This window comes from Pungitius pungitius, chromosome 7, assembly GCF_949316345.1.
Source record: "Pungitius pungitius chromosome 7, fPunPun2.1, whole genome shotgun sequence".
Classification (NCBI taxonomy): Eukaryota; Metazoa; Chordata; class Actinopteri; order Perciformes; family Gasterosteidae; genus Pungitius; species Pungitius pungitius.
In genome coordinates, this window is record NC_084906.1 from 8,178,518 (window position 1) to 8,197,405 (window position 18,888).

General features: G+C 43.7%; 2 protein-coding genes across 8 annotated transcripts in view; both read right to left on the minus strand.

The window, feature by feature from the left end:
* patj (PATJ crumbs cell polarity complex component) overlaps nucleotides 1–18,888 on the minus strand; it is a 104,388-nt gene that overhangs the window by 6,941 nt on the left and 78,559 nt on the right. For 3 of the 4 annotated variants that reach the window (XM_037468576.2, XM_037468577.2, XM_037468575.2), the window contains 11 exons: nucleotides 18,035–18,136; nucleotides 4,583–4,642; nucleotides 3,986–4,070; nucleotides 3,575–3,681; nucleotides 3,260–3,343; nucleotides 2,570–2,763; nucleotides 2,006–2,153; nucleotides 1,757–1,843; nucleotides 1,381–1,546; nucleotides 700–737; nucleotides 107–229 (listed from right to left, as the gene is read on the minus strand). In XM_037468576.2, coding sequence (XP_037324473.2) covers nucleotides 107–229; nucleotides 700–737; nucleotides 1,381–1,546; nucleotides 1,757–1,843; nucleotides 2,006–2,153; nucleotides 2,570–2,763; nucleotides 3,260–3,343; nucleotides 3,575–3,681; nucleotides 3,986–4,070; nucleotides 4,583–4,642; nucleotides 18,035–18,136 — 1,194 coding nt within the window. The remainder of the gene's footprint in view (nucleotides 1–106; nucleotides 230–699; nucleotides 738–1,380; nucleotides 1,547–1,756; nucleotides 1,844–2,005; nucleotides 2,154–2,569; nucleotides 2,764–3,259; nucleotides 3,344–3,574; nucleotides 3,682–3,985; nucleotides 4,071–4,582; nucleotides 4,643–18,034; nucleotides 18,137–18,888) is intronic. The other variant, XM_037468578.2, reaches the window with a different exon arrangement.
* On the minus strand, nucleotides 4,707–15,816 carry si:dkey-38n4.2 (uncharacterized). 4 transcript variants are annotated; one of them, XM_062563610.1, is made up of 14 exons: nucleotides 15,279–15,816; nucleotides 14,136–14,249; nucleotides 13,849–13,990; nucleotides 12,941–13,133; nucleotides 12,358–12,426; nucleotides 11,581–11,649; nucleotides 10,809–10,877; nucleotides 10,510–10,612; nucleotides 10,250–10,302; nucleotides 8,047–10,147; nucleotides 7,811–7,918; nucleotides 7,334–7,384; nucleotides 6,687–6,713; nucleotides 4,707–6,108 (listed from the first exon to the last, which is right to left on the minus strand). In XM_062563610.1, the coding sequence occupies exons 2-14, from the start codon at nucleotides 14,242–14,244 to the stop codon at nucleotides 5,885–5,887; spliced, it is 3,318 nt and encodes a 1,105-aa protein (XP_062419594.1). In that variant the 5' UTR covers nucleotides 14,245–14,249; nucleotides 15,279–15,816; the 3' UTR covers nucleotides 4,707–5,884. The 4 variants fall into 4 exon arrangements, with proteins under 4 accessions (XP_062419594.1, XP_062419592.1, XP_062419595.1 ...); XM_062563608.1 differs by having other exon boundaries at nucleotides 6,666–6,713; XM_062563611.1 differs by lacking the exon at nucleotides 11,581–11,649 and having other exon boundaries at nucleotides 6,666–6,713.

An 18,888-nucleotide genomic window follows, 5' to 3' on the forward strand; every position in this document is an offset into this window, starting at 1 on the left:
CACGTCTGCTTTATTCACTCACGGTGGCGATTCGCTGCGACGCGGGATGGCGGAGGCCGCACCGTTGGTGGCGGTATGAAAGCAACACAACCACGCGGCGGACTACCTTGAGCCGGTGTGTCTTCGCCGCAACCCCGTTGGCCTGAATCATAGCAATGAAGATGGGGATGTCCCCCAGCGGGCTGCCCTTCCCCCCTGCTATACTCACGCCGAGGGAGTCGCTGACACTCTGAGGGGGGAGAGACGGGACACTTGCTTGAGGTGAAGCCTGAGAGGAAAGACTCATTTTGGCATGCATCCGTCTGCAGGGCGCAAACGCTGCATCTAACAATATTTGGTCAACTTTTTTTTCAGATAGCCGATGCTTTAGTGTCACATAATGAGAAGAAAGTGGAATACCAGCGGTAACCGAGGGAGCTCATATGGGGTGCCACCTGCATCTTTAAAAACGTTTTCCATGGTGTGTTGGTACCAATCACTAACTACCAGAGAAGAAGTCTTTACAGAACGCTGTCAGAAAAGATCCCAAAATCATGAGTCCGTCTCTCAGGCTTATGGAATCCATTATGGTCATCAAAATCGTTCACATCCAAACACTCAGAGCTCTTTTCAGGCCCCAATGCCTTCCTCCCACGGTGTGCACTATTCTGTTGTATGTGAGTGATATGTGTACTACTTGTGTACTTCTTTTGAACCTACCCTTGTGATCTCCACAGTGCGGAGGCCAGCATCTGCTCCTACACAAAGAAAAGAGGAAAACAGTGAGCAACATTTACCAGTCCTAAATGGAAACAAAGATTTATTCATAGTACATCACATCTTTTCGTCATTTTTAATTGGCACTTTCAAGGAATTGGTGAAAGCCATTCTCATTTCAAAAGCAACTATTTTTTATCTGTGTAAATTAATAGTTGGCTAAATTCACTTTGGTAAAGTTATATCTTCCCCCCTGGACAATGCAGTAATGATACTTCCAATAACATTTAAATATCTTATTGCCATACATGTAAATCTTCACTTGGCAATATATACCTTACAATTGATTTAATGCTCATTGGTAGTTTTGGTAGATTTAGCTTAGCCCTGCAGAAACCCAGATAAAACCACTTAATATATTGAAAATGATTCATTTTCATTGTCAACAGCTAGTAGAACAGTAACTGAAGAGTAACTGATGAAATTATGGCAATTAAACAAAAAATGAATAGGTGCTTTTATTAGTCAATTTTGATTCAATGCTACATGGTCATTTTTCAGATTTTGGTTTTAATACTACTTTAAGAAAAAACTTAATCCCCACAGAAAACTGAGCCCATTTGCTCAGGTACAGTTAGTTAGGAGCTCAAACCAGTGGGAAGTTGTTGCTCATGCTTCCTCTACCTGAGCTGTTAGAGCAGGAAGTGATGTCACAGGTGGACTTTGTGCTGTTGTTGAGGGACGGTGGCCCGGCGAAGGTTGACTCCGTGGGTTCAGGAGTCACAAGGTTACATGATGCTGAGGGGTTGGTGGGGGGCGGAGCCGCTACACCTGAGCTGCTCCCACTCATCTGCAACAACACCAGAGTTTCTATGCAAACATGGTGTTTCCTTTATTTGGCTGTTAAAAAATCAACTGGGTGTTTTTAGTGCCCTGTTTTTGGATTTCCATACATAGTGTCACATATCAACAAAGTACATTTGAACTTTCAGGGGGGAATATTTTAAATATGCTGAAACCGGTTCTCACACATATGAAACAATACGAGGAGAACACACACCTGGCTTCCTTGGGAGTTGCGTCTGGAGGAGATCCACGAGGCAGCTTTGAGTCGCCCGAGTTCCAACAAGACTGGACCTCGAGCACACTGCGGGACAGACACGCAAAAACATCATATGATATTCACACAAAAACAGACAGAAGGGCAAAGCCAGGGTTCTTATTATATCAAGGCTAAAATCGGATAACGGCCAAAACACCAATAGGAAATCTTAACAAGAAACCTAAAAATGTAAATGTGTGTGTTAACCTTCAGAATGGCGGCGACAGTTTCCTGGGAGGCGTGTTTCATGTCGTCTCCGTTGACCGACAAGATCTGATCACCCTGCATCAGACGACCGTCCAGCTCAGCGGCGCCCCCTCTGACCACCTCTGAGATGAACACACCGCTGCCACTCCTGGAACACACAAAGACAAACAGTGGTGGCAGAAATACACAGATAATTATAGTAATAGTAGGTATAATAGCAATTCTACTGCTGTCATATAATCAGTTACAAATTAAAGTACTGCATTCATCATTTTTATTTATAGAGATTGGCCACAATTATCAGAAATTTGATACAATATTCAGAACTATGTTTTGATTAGTTTATAATCCCCTAAATCTAAGATTAGTTTTGTTTCCTCGTTATGGTAGTGATGGATCAGCGGGAGGGGAATGCCTGGGTTTATATCTTCTGAATTTCTTGAATAACCAAAGTTATTAAATCAGCCTTCTTTCTGAGATTGTATCTCAGTGCAAAAGAAGTAAACCGGAGCATAAAAAGCACTTTTTGCATGTTTTGAGTGTTGTGTATCTGTTAGTGCATACCTCTTCCCGACGATGCTGAGTCCCAGCCCTCTGCCGCTGCGCTTCTGCAGCTCCACCTTAACGAGGTCCAGGTTCTCCTCGTCTCTGTACTGAGCCTCGTCCCTCAGCACCGTCAGACGGACCGTCCCCGGCGTGTGGCGCAGGGCGGCGATGGCCTCCTCGTGGGACGCCCCGCGCAGGTCCACTCCGTTCACCTGGACACAGGAGAAAAAGAAAAAAATGGCATATCAGCTGCTTCTTTGACCTGGTGAGTGTTACCAGAGTTTCTCACATCTGGCCTGCTGTGATGTTCTCCCAACTGTCAAATACTAACTTTAATTTCACTATTTTAAGTCCACCACAGTGGACTTCTCAACTGAGAGAGTGCTGTTTTTTGAATGTCATTTACGATTAAATAACATTAAGTAGTGAATCAGGTTTTTCATGTAAAATTACACACAAGTTAAACTCTGTTTAAAAACTAATAGTTTTATAATCCATCATTACAATAGTTGCACCAGGAATTACTACCAGCACAGATAACAGGACACAACAGGAATTCTACAAAATATTTGTGTGACTTAAACAATTAAAATGACATTTATTTGTCGGTGATTTAAAGAGTACGGTAGTTTTGCTGCAGTATTCGGAATAAACACTGACGAGTGCATGCCGAGTATGACTAGTACTGCAGTACTGAGTGAGTAGTACCTCAAGTATCTGGTCTCCTGCCCACAGTCGTCCATCTCTGGCTGCTGCTCCTTCCTCGTAGACCTCATGGATCACTATGGCGTCCTGATGGAGACGCAAAGACAGACAATGAGACAGATTTTCACATAAATCTGCCACTAAAAGAATAGAAAAGGACATCATAACATTCAGTAACTTAAACCGGACACAAACACAGCGACGATGTGTGGTCTATTCTCAGTTATTATTAATCATATCTTGAAGAATGAAGAAGATGAAGAGAAATAACAATGACCACCAATAGCGAGAAGTGAGTAACGGTTGTAAGTCTCTTACCAGCTGTGTGTCTCTTCCTCCCACGATGCTGAGTCCGAGTCCTGATCGACCTTTACAGATCTCCAGCAGCATCTCCTGACCAGGGACCACCACACAGCAGGATGGGTCTGAGGATGAAGAAAGGAGGATTTAGGGTTTATCCCCTCTCTCCTAAAACATGTACAATATTTTCCACTATATTCCTCCACCACTCTTTTCACAGGCACCATGTTTATACCCGTTAGTGTTGTATGCATGTGTGTATATATATATCAGACGTCAAAAGATGGAGGATGAGACGCCTGTGATTGTAAATGGTGAAAACGACACATTAGCCGAGTTTAATTAAATAACAGCAATCATCTTAAACGTACACGAGAGGAACGTATGTGTTGTTAAACGTCAATCAAACAGACTTTGAAGTGTGTGTACCTCTATTGTCAGCTTGGATATCGGGGCTTATCAGTGGAGGAGACGCTGCAGCCTTTTTACTGGAACTGTTAGAAGCCCTGCAGGACTACATGCACACGCGCGCACACACACACACACACACACACACACACACACACACACACACACACACACACACACACACACACACACACACACACACACACACACACACACACACACACACACACACACACCACACACACACACACACACACACACACACACACACACAGATCAGATTAATGTATTAACCAGACCAGTGAATCCCATTTCATTCAGTGTTCTCCCAAGGTTTACAACTTTGCAGGGGCGGATGGACCAGCGGTCCCTTGTCGGGGGGGGGAGCAGCCGTGCACAGCGAGGAGAGAACAGCTGAAAAAAACTCTGACCTTCTTGGGAAACCATATATATGTACATATATATGTACCCATAACCATATATATGTACGGTATAAGTGTTATTCGTTTCACTGTTTAAATTTCTATTTAAGTAAAGGACCTGAATACATTCACAACACCTCTGTTGTTCATCAGTATATGTGGTCCTCTACATTACATCAAGTCATGGTGTTGATACCTGCTGCTCCATCAATGTCTTTGGAGCCTGAAGCTCATTTTCTGGAGTCTCTTTCAGCCTCTGCAACACACACACACACACACACACACACACACACACACACACACACACACACACACACACACACACACATACGGGCAAAAGTGGTTTGTCAGGACATTTTCCCCGTACTTGCTCAAACCATGGTTTATGGGTACACACCTTTCCCTTTGTCCCAGAGAGATCTAAGAACTATCAAAATGGTCCTCGTGATGTAGGAAACGAAGCCTACTGTTCAGAATTAATTTCTGGTGAAAGAGTCAGGAGATCTGAAGACTCGACATTCTACAGGACTGTGGGGACGGGGCGGGATGGGGGCGGATCCTATCATGAAGGTGACTTATAAAGACCACCCTTATTTATGAGAACATTACCGGTACACATACACAAACGTGACCAGACCCTTGGTTATGAAGACCATCCTGGTTTAACAGGACATTACCAGTACACATACACCGACACGACCAGACCCTTGGTTATGAGGACCATCCTGGTTTAACAGGACATTACCAGTACACATACACCGACATGACCAGACCCTTGGTTATGAGGACCATCCTGGTTTAACAGGACATTACCAGTACACATACACCGACATGACCAGACCCTTGGTTATGAGGACCATCCTGGGGATGGATGGCTATATACAAATACGTGTGTTTATCAGGGCCCCTCCCCACCACGAAATTAGACAGCCTTTATATGAAAATACATTTATTGTAATGTATACCATTATCAAACATTACATATTGGCAATATATATATCTGCTTAAGTATTGCTTCAAAAGATGCAGTAAACTCTACTGCTTCAAAAGACGCAGTAACATGTGCAGTAAACTATACTGCTTCAAAAGACGCAGTAACATGTGCAGTAAACTCTACTGCTTCAAAAGACGCAGTAACATGTGCAGTAAACTCTACTGCTTCAAAAGACGCAGTAACAAGTGCAGTGAACTATACTGCTTCAAAAGACGCAGTAACATGTGCAGTAAACTCTACTGCTTCAAAAGACGCAGTAACAAGTGCAGTGAACTATACTGCTTCAAAAGACGCAGTAACAAGTGTAGTGAACTATACTGCTTCAAAAGACGCAGTAACATGTGCAGTAAACTATACTGCTTCAAAAGACGCAGTAACAAGTGCAGTGAACTCTACTGCTTCAAAAGTCGCAGTAACAACATTTTACTGAAAAGGGAACTGTACATTTTTCTCAAAAGTTGTACTCTTAACAGGTGCTTAAAGAGGTTTCTTGGACATATTCCCTCAAACTAAATTTCCCTTTGTGGACATGCGTCCCCTGTTCCTTACAAAGTCTCTAATGTTTTGTACAGTCCTTCCTTTTAAAATATGGTCTTCGGCAAGCTTGCACTGCTCACACTCCATTTTTGTGGCCAAGTGTCCCTTCAAAATGTGGGCCTTGAAGTGTTTCATCACTGCAGACACTTCCATTTTGCTCCATGACTTTTTTATGTATCTTCTTCGAACCTCTGCCAATAAAGAACATATTTTCCTCGTTCATATTATTATAAAGACAATTATACATAGGTAAGATTTTCATTATATCGGCATTTTGAAAAAACAGCAGAGAAAATGCGTTTTGGGAATACATTAGTTGGACAAAGCTTTATGTTGCGATTTTTCAATGTGGGTGTGAAGCCGGAGCTGTTCATAAAAATGGCAAGACATGTGAAAAAGGTCTCAGACTCAGCCCAACCAAAACATTAGATTTTACCACACTGGCTCAAATTTCTCATTAAGAGGCAAAAATTGTGTTGAACAATGTGGCTTTTTCATTCTTCCATTTTAAATTTTCCTAAAAACTACAATAAATGCATTTACAAAGAGTTTTGTTTGGTGTCCGCTTAAGTAGAAACCGTATCTCTGTAGTACTACATTCAACAGTTACTTGGTATTTTTTTTGCAAACCCTCAAAATAAGATAAACATAAAATAAATTAAATCTGATTAAATGTTGTGCGGCAGGGCCGATACTGCACTGTTGTAACTGCGACCCTGAGGGACAAGTAGTAAGGGATGAGTCCTACCTTTGGAGCTGGTGACCTCACCTCTGGTTTCCAGGTGACTTCTCTTTCCTAGAGAAAATAAGTAAAGCTTTAATAACCTGTCCAGATGTATTTAACCTGTATTTACAGCAGAGTAGTAATAGGGTGAACGAGTGGTAGCGGTAACCAAAAGGAACAACAGCGCTGCATCTCGTTCACAAATTGATATAAATAAATAAAAACACCTCGGTCAGAAGTGAGGGAACCGTCAAGCATTCCACACATTCTGTCATTACGTTACTCGATGACTCACACTGATCAATCGCGATCGAACCTATTGGGCACCCCTGATTTACAGAATATAGAATAAACAAGGTATCTGAACTGGAGCCTGTATTTCACTGTACATACTTCTATTCCAATCCTATTTCACTAAATATAATATTCACACACACATATACTCTGTATATAATTGTATTATGGGCATTTTTCTCCCCATTTAATATGTTCGGCTCCCTTTTCGTGTTTTGCATATTTCATTCCATATGGAATACTTTTATATTATGTTTACTATGTAACCTTACCTACGGTTACACACAAATTTCCCTCTGGGGGTGAATTATATATAAATCTATCTAGAAACCAAGACCAAACTATTGCAACTTGAACAATAAAAATTCAAGAATTGAAAACTAGTAGCATTTCTGTACCCTTTGAATTCTTTGTTTCATCCTGGGATGATGTCATCGTTTTTCGTTTTCCTATGGACCAGAAGAAAGAAAAATATATTTAAAAAAAATTCAATTTAATACCATCTGAAATCGATAGACCTGAATGGGTAGAATGCCTGGAAAATCCTAATTGTTTCTAAAATACAATTTTTAGGAACGACTGTCCACACTGATATTTATACTATTGCAGCATACAAACATACAATTGCCAGCAGGTCAGACTGAGTTCTCAGGTGACCAGATTTAGCTTATTGATTGGTCCATTTAACTGGCAATTGATTGTCTGGTTTCAGACTTTAAGAACAGCAGTGTGATAAAGTCAGATTGTGTTAATAAGAGCAACAAAAGGGAGCTACAGTGTGCAGTTTCATTGCTAGATATTCTGTATGGTCCAGAGTCCAATCTTATATGTTGTACTACTAATGGATACTATAAGACAACATATTCATTACATACCTCTTAATCCAAGGACAGGATGAGACTTTTCACCATCTCCATCATCGTCACCGTCATCGTCATCGTCGTCTGGATCTTCCTCTCCAATTGTTTCCGGATCCAATTCATCTAAAGAAAAGCATGTTTGATGAGCACACTCACCCCATCCCACTGCGTGATTGTGGATGTATGTTCCTTTAATGCTCTTTGTAACCATTTTGAAATAACCAATAAAGTTTATCAAATCTGGAAGTTACCTTCAATCTCAATCTCGTCAAGAGATTTTCCTTGGAATCTTCCAAGAGATCCTTTCTCCATTGCCAGAAGAAGCTTTGAGATTTTTGCCATTTCGATAGTTGCCTCTGGCAGCCGATAGAAGTCTCTGTGGACCCGAATATCATGGCCCAAAAAGTTGGCTAGTTGGTCAAGCTCATTATTTTTGAGGTTGAGAATCTGGGACAATGTTGCAACGTGCTTTCGAAGATGTGTGGACTTAAGATATTCAGGATTCTTTGCACCACAACGACTTGCAAAACCCCTGATGCAGTCCTGTCCTCTATAGTAGCTTGAAGGGGGGCACCTTGGCTTTCCAAATAGGAAGGGATTGTCCCTGTGCACATTACACGAGTCTCTTTTGTCTGCAAGAAGTGTTGTTGCACTGACTACTTCAGGGTTTAACAAAACAGCCACTTTTCTCCCTCGTTTGCCCAACATTTCTACCCTGCTGAAGTGCTTGGCCAGTTTTTGCTCAAAGGGGGAGAGGCCAACGGCTATATCCTCATGTAGCTCAGTCTGGTCTCTTTTCTTGAAAGACTCAAGTGTCATTTTTGAGACTTCGCCAGCACGACGTCTGTTGAAGACAATTATTTGAGCAAGCGTCACTCTGGCAAGCTCAGTATACGTCTGTGGAGACTCGTGCTTTTTCAGATCTTCAACAGCATCAGCCGATTTCTTTTCCAGGTGCTGATGGAGAAGCTGCACATCCTGTGTGAATGGTATGGTTGATGGTTTATTGAACTTGGCTTTGCTCAAAGTAGAAAGAGCATTGTGGGAGACAAGTTCTGACCATTCCTTAGAGCATAGTTTTGTGAATCGCTCCGATACCTTCATCATCTCTTCATCTTCTGCTGCAATAGCCCTACAGAGGATAATGTCACCAATCTTCTTTAGCGAATGCCCTAATTTCAGGGCAAGACTTGGTGTGCGGTAGGAGTGTTTCTCTTCATCGTAACCAGCAACGTCTTTGACAGCCTCAATAACTTTGTAAAAATTGTTTGGCTTGACAGCATCTTCAAAACTAAAGATGGAACATTTTTTTCTCAAGCTCAACAACAGTCTGCCCATCTCCCGAACCTTCTGTCTGATGTATTCAAATTTCGTTGAATCACTTCCATGCTTGTTGTAGAGAGACTGACCCAATTGCAGTATGAGGAAATCATTTCGAACGACAGATGCTACCTCATCTTGTTTCATATTTCCCAGGATCTTCCAAACTCCAGGAGAAATTGCTTGGGAGAATGTTGAGTCTGCAACATCAGCCAGAGCTAAGACCTGGGCCGTGCCAGTGTCTTCAGTGTGCTTCTTTGAAGGGCATCGACGTAAATGGCGCCATAGCTCTTTGCGAACAAACAAACCTTTGCAATAAACACAGTGCACATATGTTTTTGCATTCACAGAGCTGTTTGATTTTCCTGGTCGTCGTTTCAGTTTCAGTGCTCCACGTTGATTACCCATAACATCTCGATTATGTTCGTAATTACCTTTGTTGCGGAGCACCTCAAGTAATTTCTTTCTCTCTTTAGAATGTTTAGGGAGCAAAAATGCTCGAGCAATATCAGGCTCTTCCTTTTCGTGATTTTTTAGGTGACGAGCTATTTTTGACTGAGGTTTCTTGCAAACAAAACAGTAATTTTTGTGGGTGCAAGAAGACACTTCAGAGCTTAGCTCAGTCTCATTCCTGTCCCCCTCTTCAGAACAAGAAGACTCTGTTCCGGTAACTTCTCTGCGTCCAAGCCTCTGAGTACTGCTTGTAGTGGGTTCATGATCAGAATAGGATGCACTGTCAGGTATGAGGTCTTCATCAACACTAACTTTGTCAGAGTTGGAAGCCGCCTCAGGTTCAACATAGTTCCTGAGTGGTGGCACACTCTTTGTGGTCTCCATAGACAGAGTTGGAGCAGTCTTGCAATGTGGTGGTTTAGGATTGATGGAAAGGCTAACATCACTATCACTACATGAAGAATATGCATCTTGAATTGCAAAATCAGAGCTTGAGTCCTCACGACTTGGTGAAGAGTCAGGAACATAGTCTTTATCACAGATGGATCCTTCATCACTGAAGGGCTCAACATCCTTCACCTAAAAGATTTGAAAAATACATGTACATACAATGAAGACATATTTAGTCAATCAAACTGAAAAACTCTGAAAAAAGGACCGTTTCAAAGAATGAAAACGTACCAGTGCCGAATTATTCTTGAGGTAGCAGGTTTTGTGCCATGACCTTGAACATACTAAAAGCACATTGCAATGAGAAAAATAGGAAGGTAGTATACATTTATCTTAGTTTTAAACGTTAAATCACTTTGTACTGTAGATGGTAACGAATATGAAGGTAACTCCAGGAAAGGCATGTGAATGTTTGTGAAATGGTGATGGTTTAGCTCAAATTTCAATTAAGCAAAAAAGAAAACGTGTGTTTATGTGAAACTGATACTGACATTTACATGTCCAACCAAGCCATTTTAGACTTGATACTGGTCCTGAGCAGTCTTGACAACAATCCAAAGCCGAGATAGATGCACTTGTGAATTCATGGTGGCACTGAGGATCCACAAATGTAAATATAGTAAGACAAGTAATGAGGAAAATCAGTAAAGTGCAGTAGCTAGAATGCAATTAATAGCCATGAGAACCAATAGCCACTGAGCAATCCCCGGAAGTAGGCTGATATGTCAGGTAGGCCTCCCCCCACCCTAATCCACAAAAACCAGTACGCAACTTACAAAGATAAACTTACCATTTCTTTTTCTGCCAAGGCTGGAACCACTTGCTTGGGCTCAGGATTGGACAGTTCAATGCAGGGTGCCTGAGAATGTAGAGAAGATGCACACTGTTGTCATATAACTTCTGTAGCGGTTTGAGGAAGACTCGTTTCATGTCTGAGGTTTTGCAGTTATGAAGTTCTGTACATCGTCACGTTTACAACTGTGCTTTGTGCTCGGCATCGCTCACGGCGGAGTTCCACCCCAATGCGCACAGAGATCATTAACTGTTGTCACAATAACAAACTGAGAAAAAACCCCACCCCCCCTGAAAAAGTGCGGATTTCTTTCCCCCACATACAACCGGGTGACAGCCGTCCCGTCACTTACACGTCAGCCGTACCACTAGGCGGTCAGCGCCACCCCCCCCCCGCTCCCTATGAGCCGTACCGTTAACCATCTGCTCGACCACCCCCCCCCCCCCCTCGAAGTGGAAAACCTAGGGGAAACACTGTAAGCTAACATAAAACCAACTCGTCCTCAAAGAGCAGGTGTCCTCACAGAGCAGGTGTATGCTGTGCTCATCGCCTGACACAAAAGTGCCACTACTGATGACAGAATGGAAAATGATTAGTCAGGTTTGACAATTTACCTGCTGTCCTCACAAGACACCTTGACAAGACAGAACTTTCCTTCGACGACTATTCTAAAAACATGTTATTAATAGGAAGTAGGCCGATATGTCAGGTAGGCCTCCCCCACCCTAATCCACAAAAACCAGTACGCAACTTACAAAGATAAACTTACCATTTCTTTTTCTGCCAAGGCTGGAACCACTTGCTTGGGCTCAGGATTGGACAGTTCAATGCAGGGTGCCTGAGAATGTAGAGAAGATGCACACTGTTGTCATATAACTTCTGTAGCGGTTTGAGGAAGACTCGTTTCATGTCTGAGGTTTTGCAGTTATGAAGTTCTGTACATCGTCATGTTTACAACTGTGCTTTGTGCTCGGCATCGCTCACGGCGGAGTTCCACCCCAATGCGCACAGAGATCATTAACCGTTGTCACAATAACAAACTGAGAAAAAAAACCCACCCCCCCTGAAAAAGTGCGGATTTCTTTCCCCCACATACAACCGGGTGACAGCCGTGCCGTCACTTACACGTCAGCCGTACCACTAGGCGGTCAGCGCCACCCCCCCCCCGCTCCCTGTGAGCCGTACCGTTAACCATCTGCTCGACCACCCCTCCGCCTCCCCCCTAGAAAGTGGAAAACCTAGGGGAAACACTGTAAGCTAACATAAAACCAACTCGTCCTCAAAGAGCAGGTGTCCTCACAGAGCAGGTGTATGCTGTGCTCATCGCCTGACACAAAAGTGCCACTACTGATGACACAATGGAAAATGATTAGTCAGGTTTGACAATTTACCTGCTGTCCTCACAAGACACCTTGACAAGACAGAACTTTCCTTTGACGACTTTTCTAAAAACATGTTATTAGTAGGAAGTAGGCCGATATGTCAGGTAGGCCTCCCCCACCCTAATCCACAAAAACCAGTACGCAACTTACAAAGATAAACTTACCATTTCTTTTTCTGCCAAGGCTGGAACCACTTGCTTGGGCTCAGGATTGGACAGTTCAATGCAGGGTGCCTGAGAATGTACAGAGAAGATGCACACTGTTGTCATATAACTTCTGTAGCGCTTTGAGGAAGACTCGTTTCATGTCTGAGGTTTTGCAGTTATGAAGTTCTGTACATTTTAACCGTCGATCACAATAACAACTGAGAAAAATCCCCCTGCCCCTTGAAAAAGTGTGGAATAAAAAAAAAAAGTCCTCCACAGGGCGACTTTCCTAAAACACGTGTGCGCACATGTCCGTATACGAGTATTCTAAAAACATGTAATCAGCTTCTGTTTGACCTCAAGTGTGGAGAAGTATAAAGTTAATGTCAGACAGTCATGTCCTACAGTATTCTCCCAATGAGCCACATGTAATGTCTTGTGTGTGAAAGAAGAATACTTTCTAACTCATATGATTGACAAAACGCAGCTGGTTGACGCAAAATGTGCCCAAACCCATCTTTTGCTCTTAGAGCAGCTAAATACAGAAGCTAAAATCACTGTAAAAACACATATTGGGGAATAAAAGGGAACATAAACTCACCATTGAGCGCCATGGCCAACAAGAATCCCCATAGTTGTATGTTATCTCCTCGCCTGGAAATATCGCTTTCACAGCAAACAGGCACAAGTGTGGCCTTCCTTTGACAGTAATTCTTTTTACTCTGCAGTTGGGGTTTATGTGGTCATCATTTGCCAGTCGTCCAAGGGTTCCATCCTCTTTCGAAGCGTCTATGCTGAAAGACAAAAAGCCCAGATAAAAATTACATTTTGTGGGATTAAATATTTAAAATAGTCATGACAGAAACATTTCAAATGTGGTCCAAACATGTTTACATAAAACAGGAACATTTTGTACACATTCCATTGCATATCTCTTATTATGATACAATAAAGCACAGAGCAATGTGTAAGACTTGTTTAACTGTCAACACAAATTGAATGACTGACAGGAAGGAGGATCATTCAGAAGTTCAAGAATGAAGCTTCCCGTATTATTGTTATTATTATTATGTCATTTAGTGGACTCTTTTACTGCTTTCAGTTTGGATGGTTATTGACAGGAAACCGAAGAGAGCCGGTTAGCTGAGCTGTAATACACAGGCTGACGGCCCTGTACTACAGCCTCACCAGACAGGAACTTTTTTTTAATCAAGATTGGGATTTTCCCTGCCGTTGTACATCTGGATTATAATACTAATTATGTTGTTTTAATAAAAAAGTAGCTGGATTTCTATTTGATAAACTACAAACCTTTACTACATTTTCCACCACATTGTGCTGTATAACTTTTGGGGAATTTACTCACAGAACAGGCCATGGTTAAACTAAATACAGATATACAAATACCATGCAGCATACAACATATTTGTTCTGAATACTGATTGGTGCTTTAACTAATAACTCTATAAAATAAATCTATTGCAGTAAATCAACAAGCAGCAAACTTACCAATGGCGTGTTCCATTCCAGATGAAATCAAACACAAAGGGATTATTTGCAGCATCTAGACCTGCACATTGTGATAGAGTTCCACGGTACTCCATCACAAAAGTGGATGGTGCGATGTAATCCAGTGTAAAAACACCTCTCCCTAAAATGGCAAGTAAGTAATGTACACATGTATTATTGACTGCAAGGACATTTGAAGTAAAATTTGTACATTAGCTTGATGAGCACAGCCTCCTTTGCTGCTATGACGTGATGTGTGTGGGGGAGTAACAATAAAGATGCAAAACCTTTGAATGAGTCAATAAATTTTTCTTGTAGAAAAGATTTATCTCTGCCCAAAATGATGTGGTCCATGGCATCCTGTTCAGGAGTCTTTCTCCTCCTTCTCTCCATCATGTTTGCTGCAATAGTTTTCAGAGAACATGGAGTATTAAGTAATAAACAAATCTGTATATATAGATAATGTAATTGTCATAGCTATTCTCACTAAGTTGGATAATTACTAAGGTCACAGAATATAGTGCATTGATGAAGGAGCAGCAGGATGCCCAAAGCTTATATATCCATAAGAGATGGATTTTATAGGTCAATTGGTCTTAATTTTACCCCTTTTAAAATTACTTCTGCACAGATCACGCGCTATTCATAAATGGATCACTTGTTTGTCCTCAGTCTTATATTAAAGTAACAGTACTGCATCCTGCTGTACAAACCAGAGAAAATTAGCTTGTGAACATGAAATATTATTTAACTGGAATTACGTTCTAAGTTCTAAATATACACAAATGCAAAGAGTTCCAGTAGATCACCATTAGAAGCAGTAGCCTTCTAAGGTGCTTAACATTAATATATTTTCCATATTAAACAGATTCATACAACCTACACCTTCTGAGTTTCTCTCTTTCACCAAACTAAGCCCAGCTAAGTTACCTTTAATTAATCAAAAACAATTTTTTGCCTTCTGCCTTGGTTGTTCTAATACACTCCAGCAATCACTAAGGTCTGGTAGAAATAAAACCTTCATTTAACGTAGTAAAATGTGAGCATTAGCCCACTCAACATGCAGATCTTCAACGGTCTGAGCAGCAGCCCCAGCCCGGGTGGGGGTAGGTTGCGGGGGGGGGGGGGGGGGGGTTGGGCTCAGGGGGGGATGATTTAGCGACCCTCGCTCTTCAGAGGCAAACGTTTAATTATCAAAAATAAAACGCCATTTGAGTTAAATTTAAATATGTTAAATCAAGCACCTTAAAGCTTGATAGCAACTAACGTTAGCTAACGTTAGCTAACGTTAGCTAACGTTAAAACACGAGCAGAACTGGACCCGGATCCACGGCTCGTTACAACATAGACAAGTTAGTTAGCAACCAAAAAACCTACAGCTTTCACTGTAGACACGGTTTATTTAATGCATCGTTAAAATATTCACTTACCAGTTTAGTTAAATTGAGTTGATAGAGGTGACTCTGCCCTCATGCGGAGTAGTGACGATCGCCGCCATTGTTTCTTCGTTGTGAGTCGAGAACTTGGCCGAGGGCTCAACAGCCAATCACTGATCAGAATCTCCGTGAGTCGAGAAGGCAGAGGGCTCAACAGCCAATCACTGATCAGAATCTCCCTGATTGACGTCAAGTAGAGCCAATCACTGATCAGAGTCTGCCCTAGGCAGTAGCCAATCGAATGACGATACACTGATACACTCCGCAGTAGAAAAAAAAAAAGTAGTGTCGGATATAACACACTGTGAGCACACACTGTCATACACTAGAAATCGGGTAAAACCGAGTTATGGAGACATGCCGAGAAAAAGCGGGAGGTGGTCATTTACGGCTTGATAAGCGCGGCTGCAGTGCTTGACTTGTGAGGACATGTCCTTTGTCCTCACACATCCGGTATGTCCTCATAGAGTAAGTATGTAAACAGGTGAAATGTCCTCATAATCCGGAAATACCAACGCACACACACACACACACACACACACACACACACACACACACACACACACACACACACACACACACACACACACAGTGTGTAATTAGGTGTGATTAAGTTATTGAGTAATTTGTTCTTGAGTATTTCCATTTTCTTCTAGTTTCATCTCCACTATACAGAACGTCTCTCGCTCTCTGAAGGGAACGAGACGCTGCGTAAAGACGCTGTAGGAACACCCCTGTGTGACCGCGTCATGAAGCACGTGTGAAATTCAACCAATGGCGAGCTGGTACGTCATAGCGGGGACGCCGGACCAGGGCGCTACAAAGGGATCCGAAGGGCAGGACCATTCATCTTTGAAAGGCCGAATCGAGTGCCATGGGCAGGCCGGGAGTATGGCAAGACGCTGTGGGAACATTTATACCCACTCACCATATGAACGGGTGACCGTGGTGTGAAGACGAGAGCACCTGTGCTCAAGGCGAGGGTAAGGTCCCCGACAGGAGGGCTTCTGCAGCCGCCATACCCTTGGGGAGAATCCCGTGGTCTTGCGCCACCACTGCAACGGTCTCAAGTGTAACTACCGGGGATCACATTGGATGCCGCTGCCAGGAGACCTAACAGTCTCTGAAACTGTTTCACAGTGAGTGGCTGGCCTAGCCTGCTGAACAGCAGAGAGGATCGAAACTACTCGAACGGGAGACAGGTGTGCCCGCATCGTGGTCGAATCTCAAATTACACCCAGGAAGGTGGTCCTGCGTGCTGGGGACAGCACGCTTTTCCTGGTGTTGAGTCTCAGCCCCAGACGGTTGATATGGGCGAGCACAACATCACGGTGTTGGGCCGCCAGGCGCTCGGAGGGCGCTAAATCAACCAGTCGTCCAAGTAGTTCAAATACGGATGCCCTGGAGACGCAATGGCGCCAGAGCTGCATCCACGCATTTAGTGAACGTACAGGGCGAGAGGGCTAGGCCAAAAGGAAGGACCTTATATTGGTAAGCTTTACTAAAAGCGAACCTCAGGAACTTCCTGTGTTGAGGGACGATGGGAATATGAAAGTAAGCGTCCTGGAGATCCACCGTGACAAACCAGTCCTCGGACCTGATTTGTGCCGCGATCTGTTTGAGAGTGAGCATTTTGAAGCTCAACTTCGCAACAGCGCGGTTCAAACGGCGGAGATCCAGAATCGGACGCAGAACCCCATCCTTCTTTGGAACGATGAAGTAGCGGCTATAGTAGCCTGACTCTCTGTCTGGGGGGAGGACGCGCTCTACGGCTCCCTTCCGCAGCAGGGTCTCTACTTCTTGTTCCAACACCAGAGCCTGCTGGGGGTCTACCACCGTGGGTAGTACGCCCCAAAGTCAAGGCGGCCGCCACCTAAACTGGATGGCGTAGCCGAGATCGATTGTGTGCAGGACCCATTGAGATACGTTGGGGAGGGCTCTCCACTCACCCAAAAAGTTTCTCAGGGGCTCCGACCCCTCGGGGCCGGTCTCTGGAAGTCCCGGGTCTACAGACACCGCGCCCTGTAACAGTGTACTGGCAGGGAAGCGCTGATGTAGTAGAGCCGGCACCCTCCTTAGAGGGAGCGAGCGGCCCTCGGGCTCACGCTCGCTGGACCCGGTCGTGCCCCAAAGCAGCGGCGGGAACAACGGACCGGCTTCCGGAGAGTGGGGTGGCCCCTTACCACCTCCGGTGGGGGTCACTCTCCGGGCCCTGACCCTTACGGTGTCAGGGCCTATTGGACGAAGTCCTCTCCGCGGCGGCGGTCCTCAGACCAGACCGGCTGCGAGAGAACCTCGCCTGAGCGTGCCGTGCTGCGACCCGGCCTCGACGGGGGGGTGCGCGACGCTCTCCTGCTGCACGAGGTGGTGAGAGCTCATCGATGGCCGGGGCCGCCATGGAGCGGCCGACGGAACTTCGCCCTTTGTAGCGCCCTGGTCCGGCGTCCCCGCTATGACGTACCAGCTCGCCATTGGTTGAATTTCACACGTGCTTCATGACGCGGTCACGCAGAGGCGTTCCCACAGCATCTTTACGCAGCTTGAGTTCCCTGATAGGGAACTATGTTACTTACCTGCATGAATAACAATTATTTAATAGTGTAATATACACTTTGGCTGCATACTGTAAGTATGCAAGAATCCTTTCCTGATACTATTTTTCTACAATTTTATTGAAATTGAAGATTTTAAATGCAGGAATGTTACTTGCAACAGGGTAGTATCTTAAATAGTGGTGGGTTGTAGGTTACCTTCGTGCAGCTGTTCTCCGTCGGACCCTTGGGGACGCTGTTGTTACTGCTACTTCTGTTCCTGTTCCTGTGGTTCTGTTGGGCTTCCTCGCTCTTATCGTCCTGTTGGACACACCACGGGTCAGTTTGCACGTACCCCAATAAAATGTGGGCTGGAACTTTTGGTTGGTTCCTCTTTAGTGACCCCCATGTACAGCCACCAACAGCTCACAAAATATTAGGTTTTCTTATTGTTAACCAACAGTACACTAGAAAAAAGTAGTTCATGCACAAGCAGCAGTGATCCTGTTGGCAGCTTTTTTGGTCTTTGGTCCGGACAAAATCCAGCAATAGTTTTGGACACATTTTTATCCGTCAGAGTTGAAAACAAAACAAAGTCCACTCTTTTTTTCTGTCTTTTATCTCTATATTAGATTATATTACCGTATTTTCGCGACTATAAGGCACACTTAAAATCCTTTTTTTTTCTCATAAAACGACAGTGCGCCTTATAATCCGGAGCGCCATATATATGGATCGATTGGTTGATCCATACTGGTTAACGAGGATCCATTGGAGGGAAAGTCTGGTGCCAGCAGCCGCGGTAATTCCAGCTCCAACAGCGTATATTAAAGCTCGTAGTTGGATCTCGGGATCGAGATGACGGTCCGCCGCGAGGCGCCACCATCTGTTCTAGCGCTGCCTCTCGGTGCAAGATGGACGAAAGCATTTGCCAAGAATTCCAAGAAGTTTTCATTAATCAAGAACGAAAGTTGGAGGTTCAGAGATATTGTTAATATCCACATTAACGTTTGAACAACGTTACCATGGGAGTGAAGAGTTTTCAGAACGCTTAATAAAGTTTGATTTAGCAC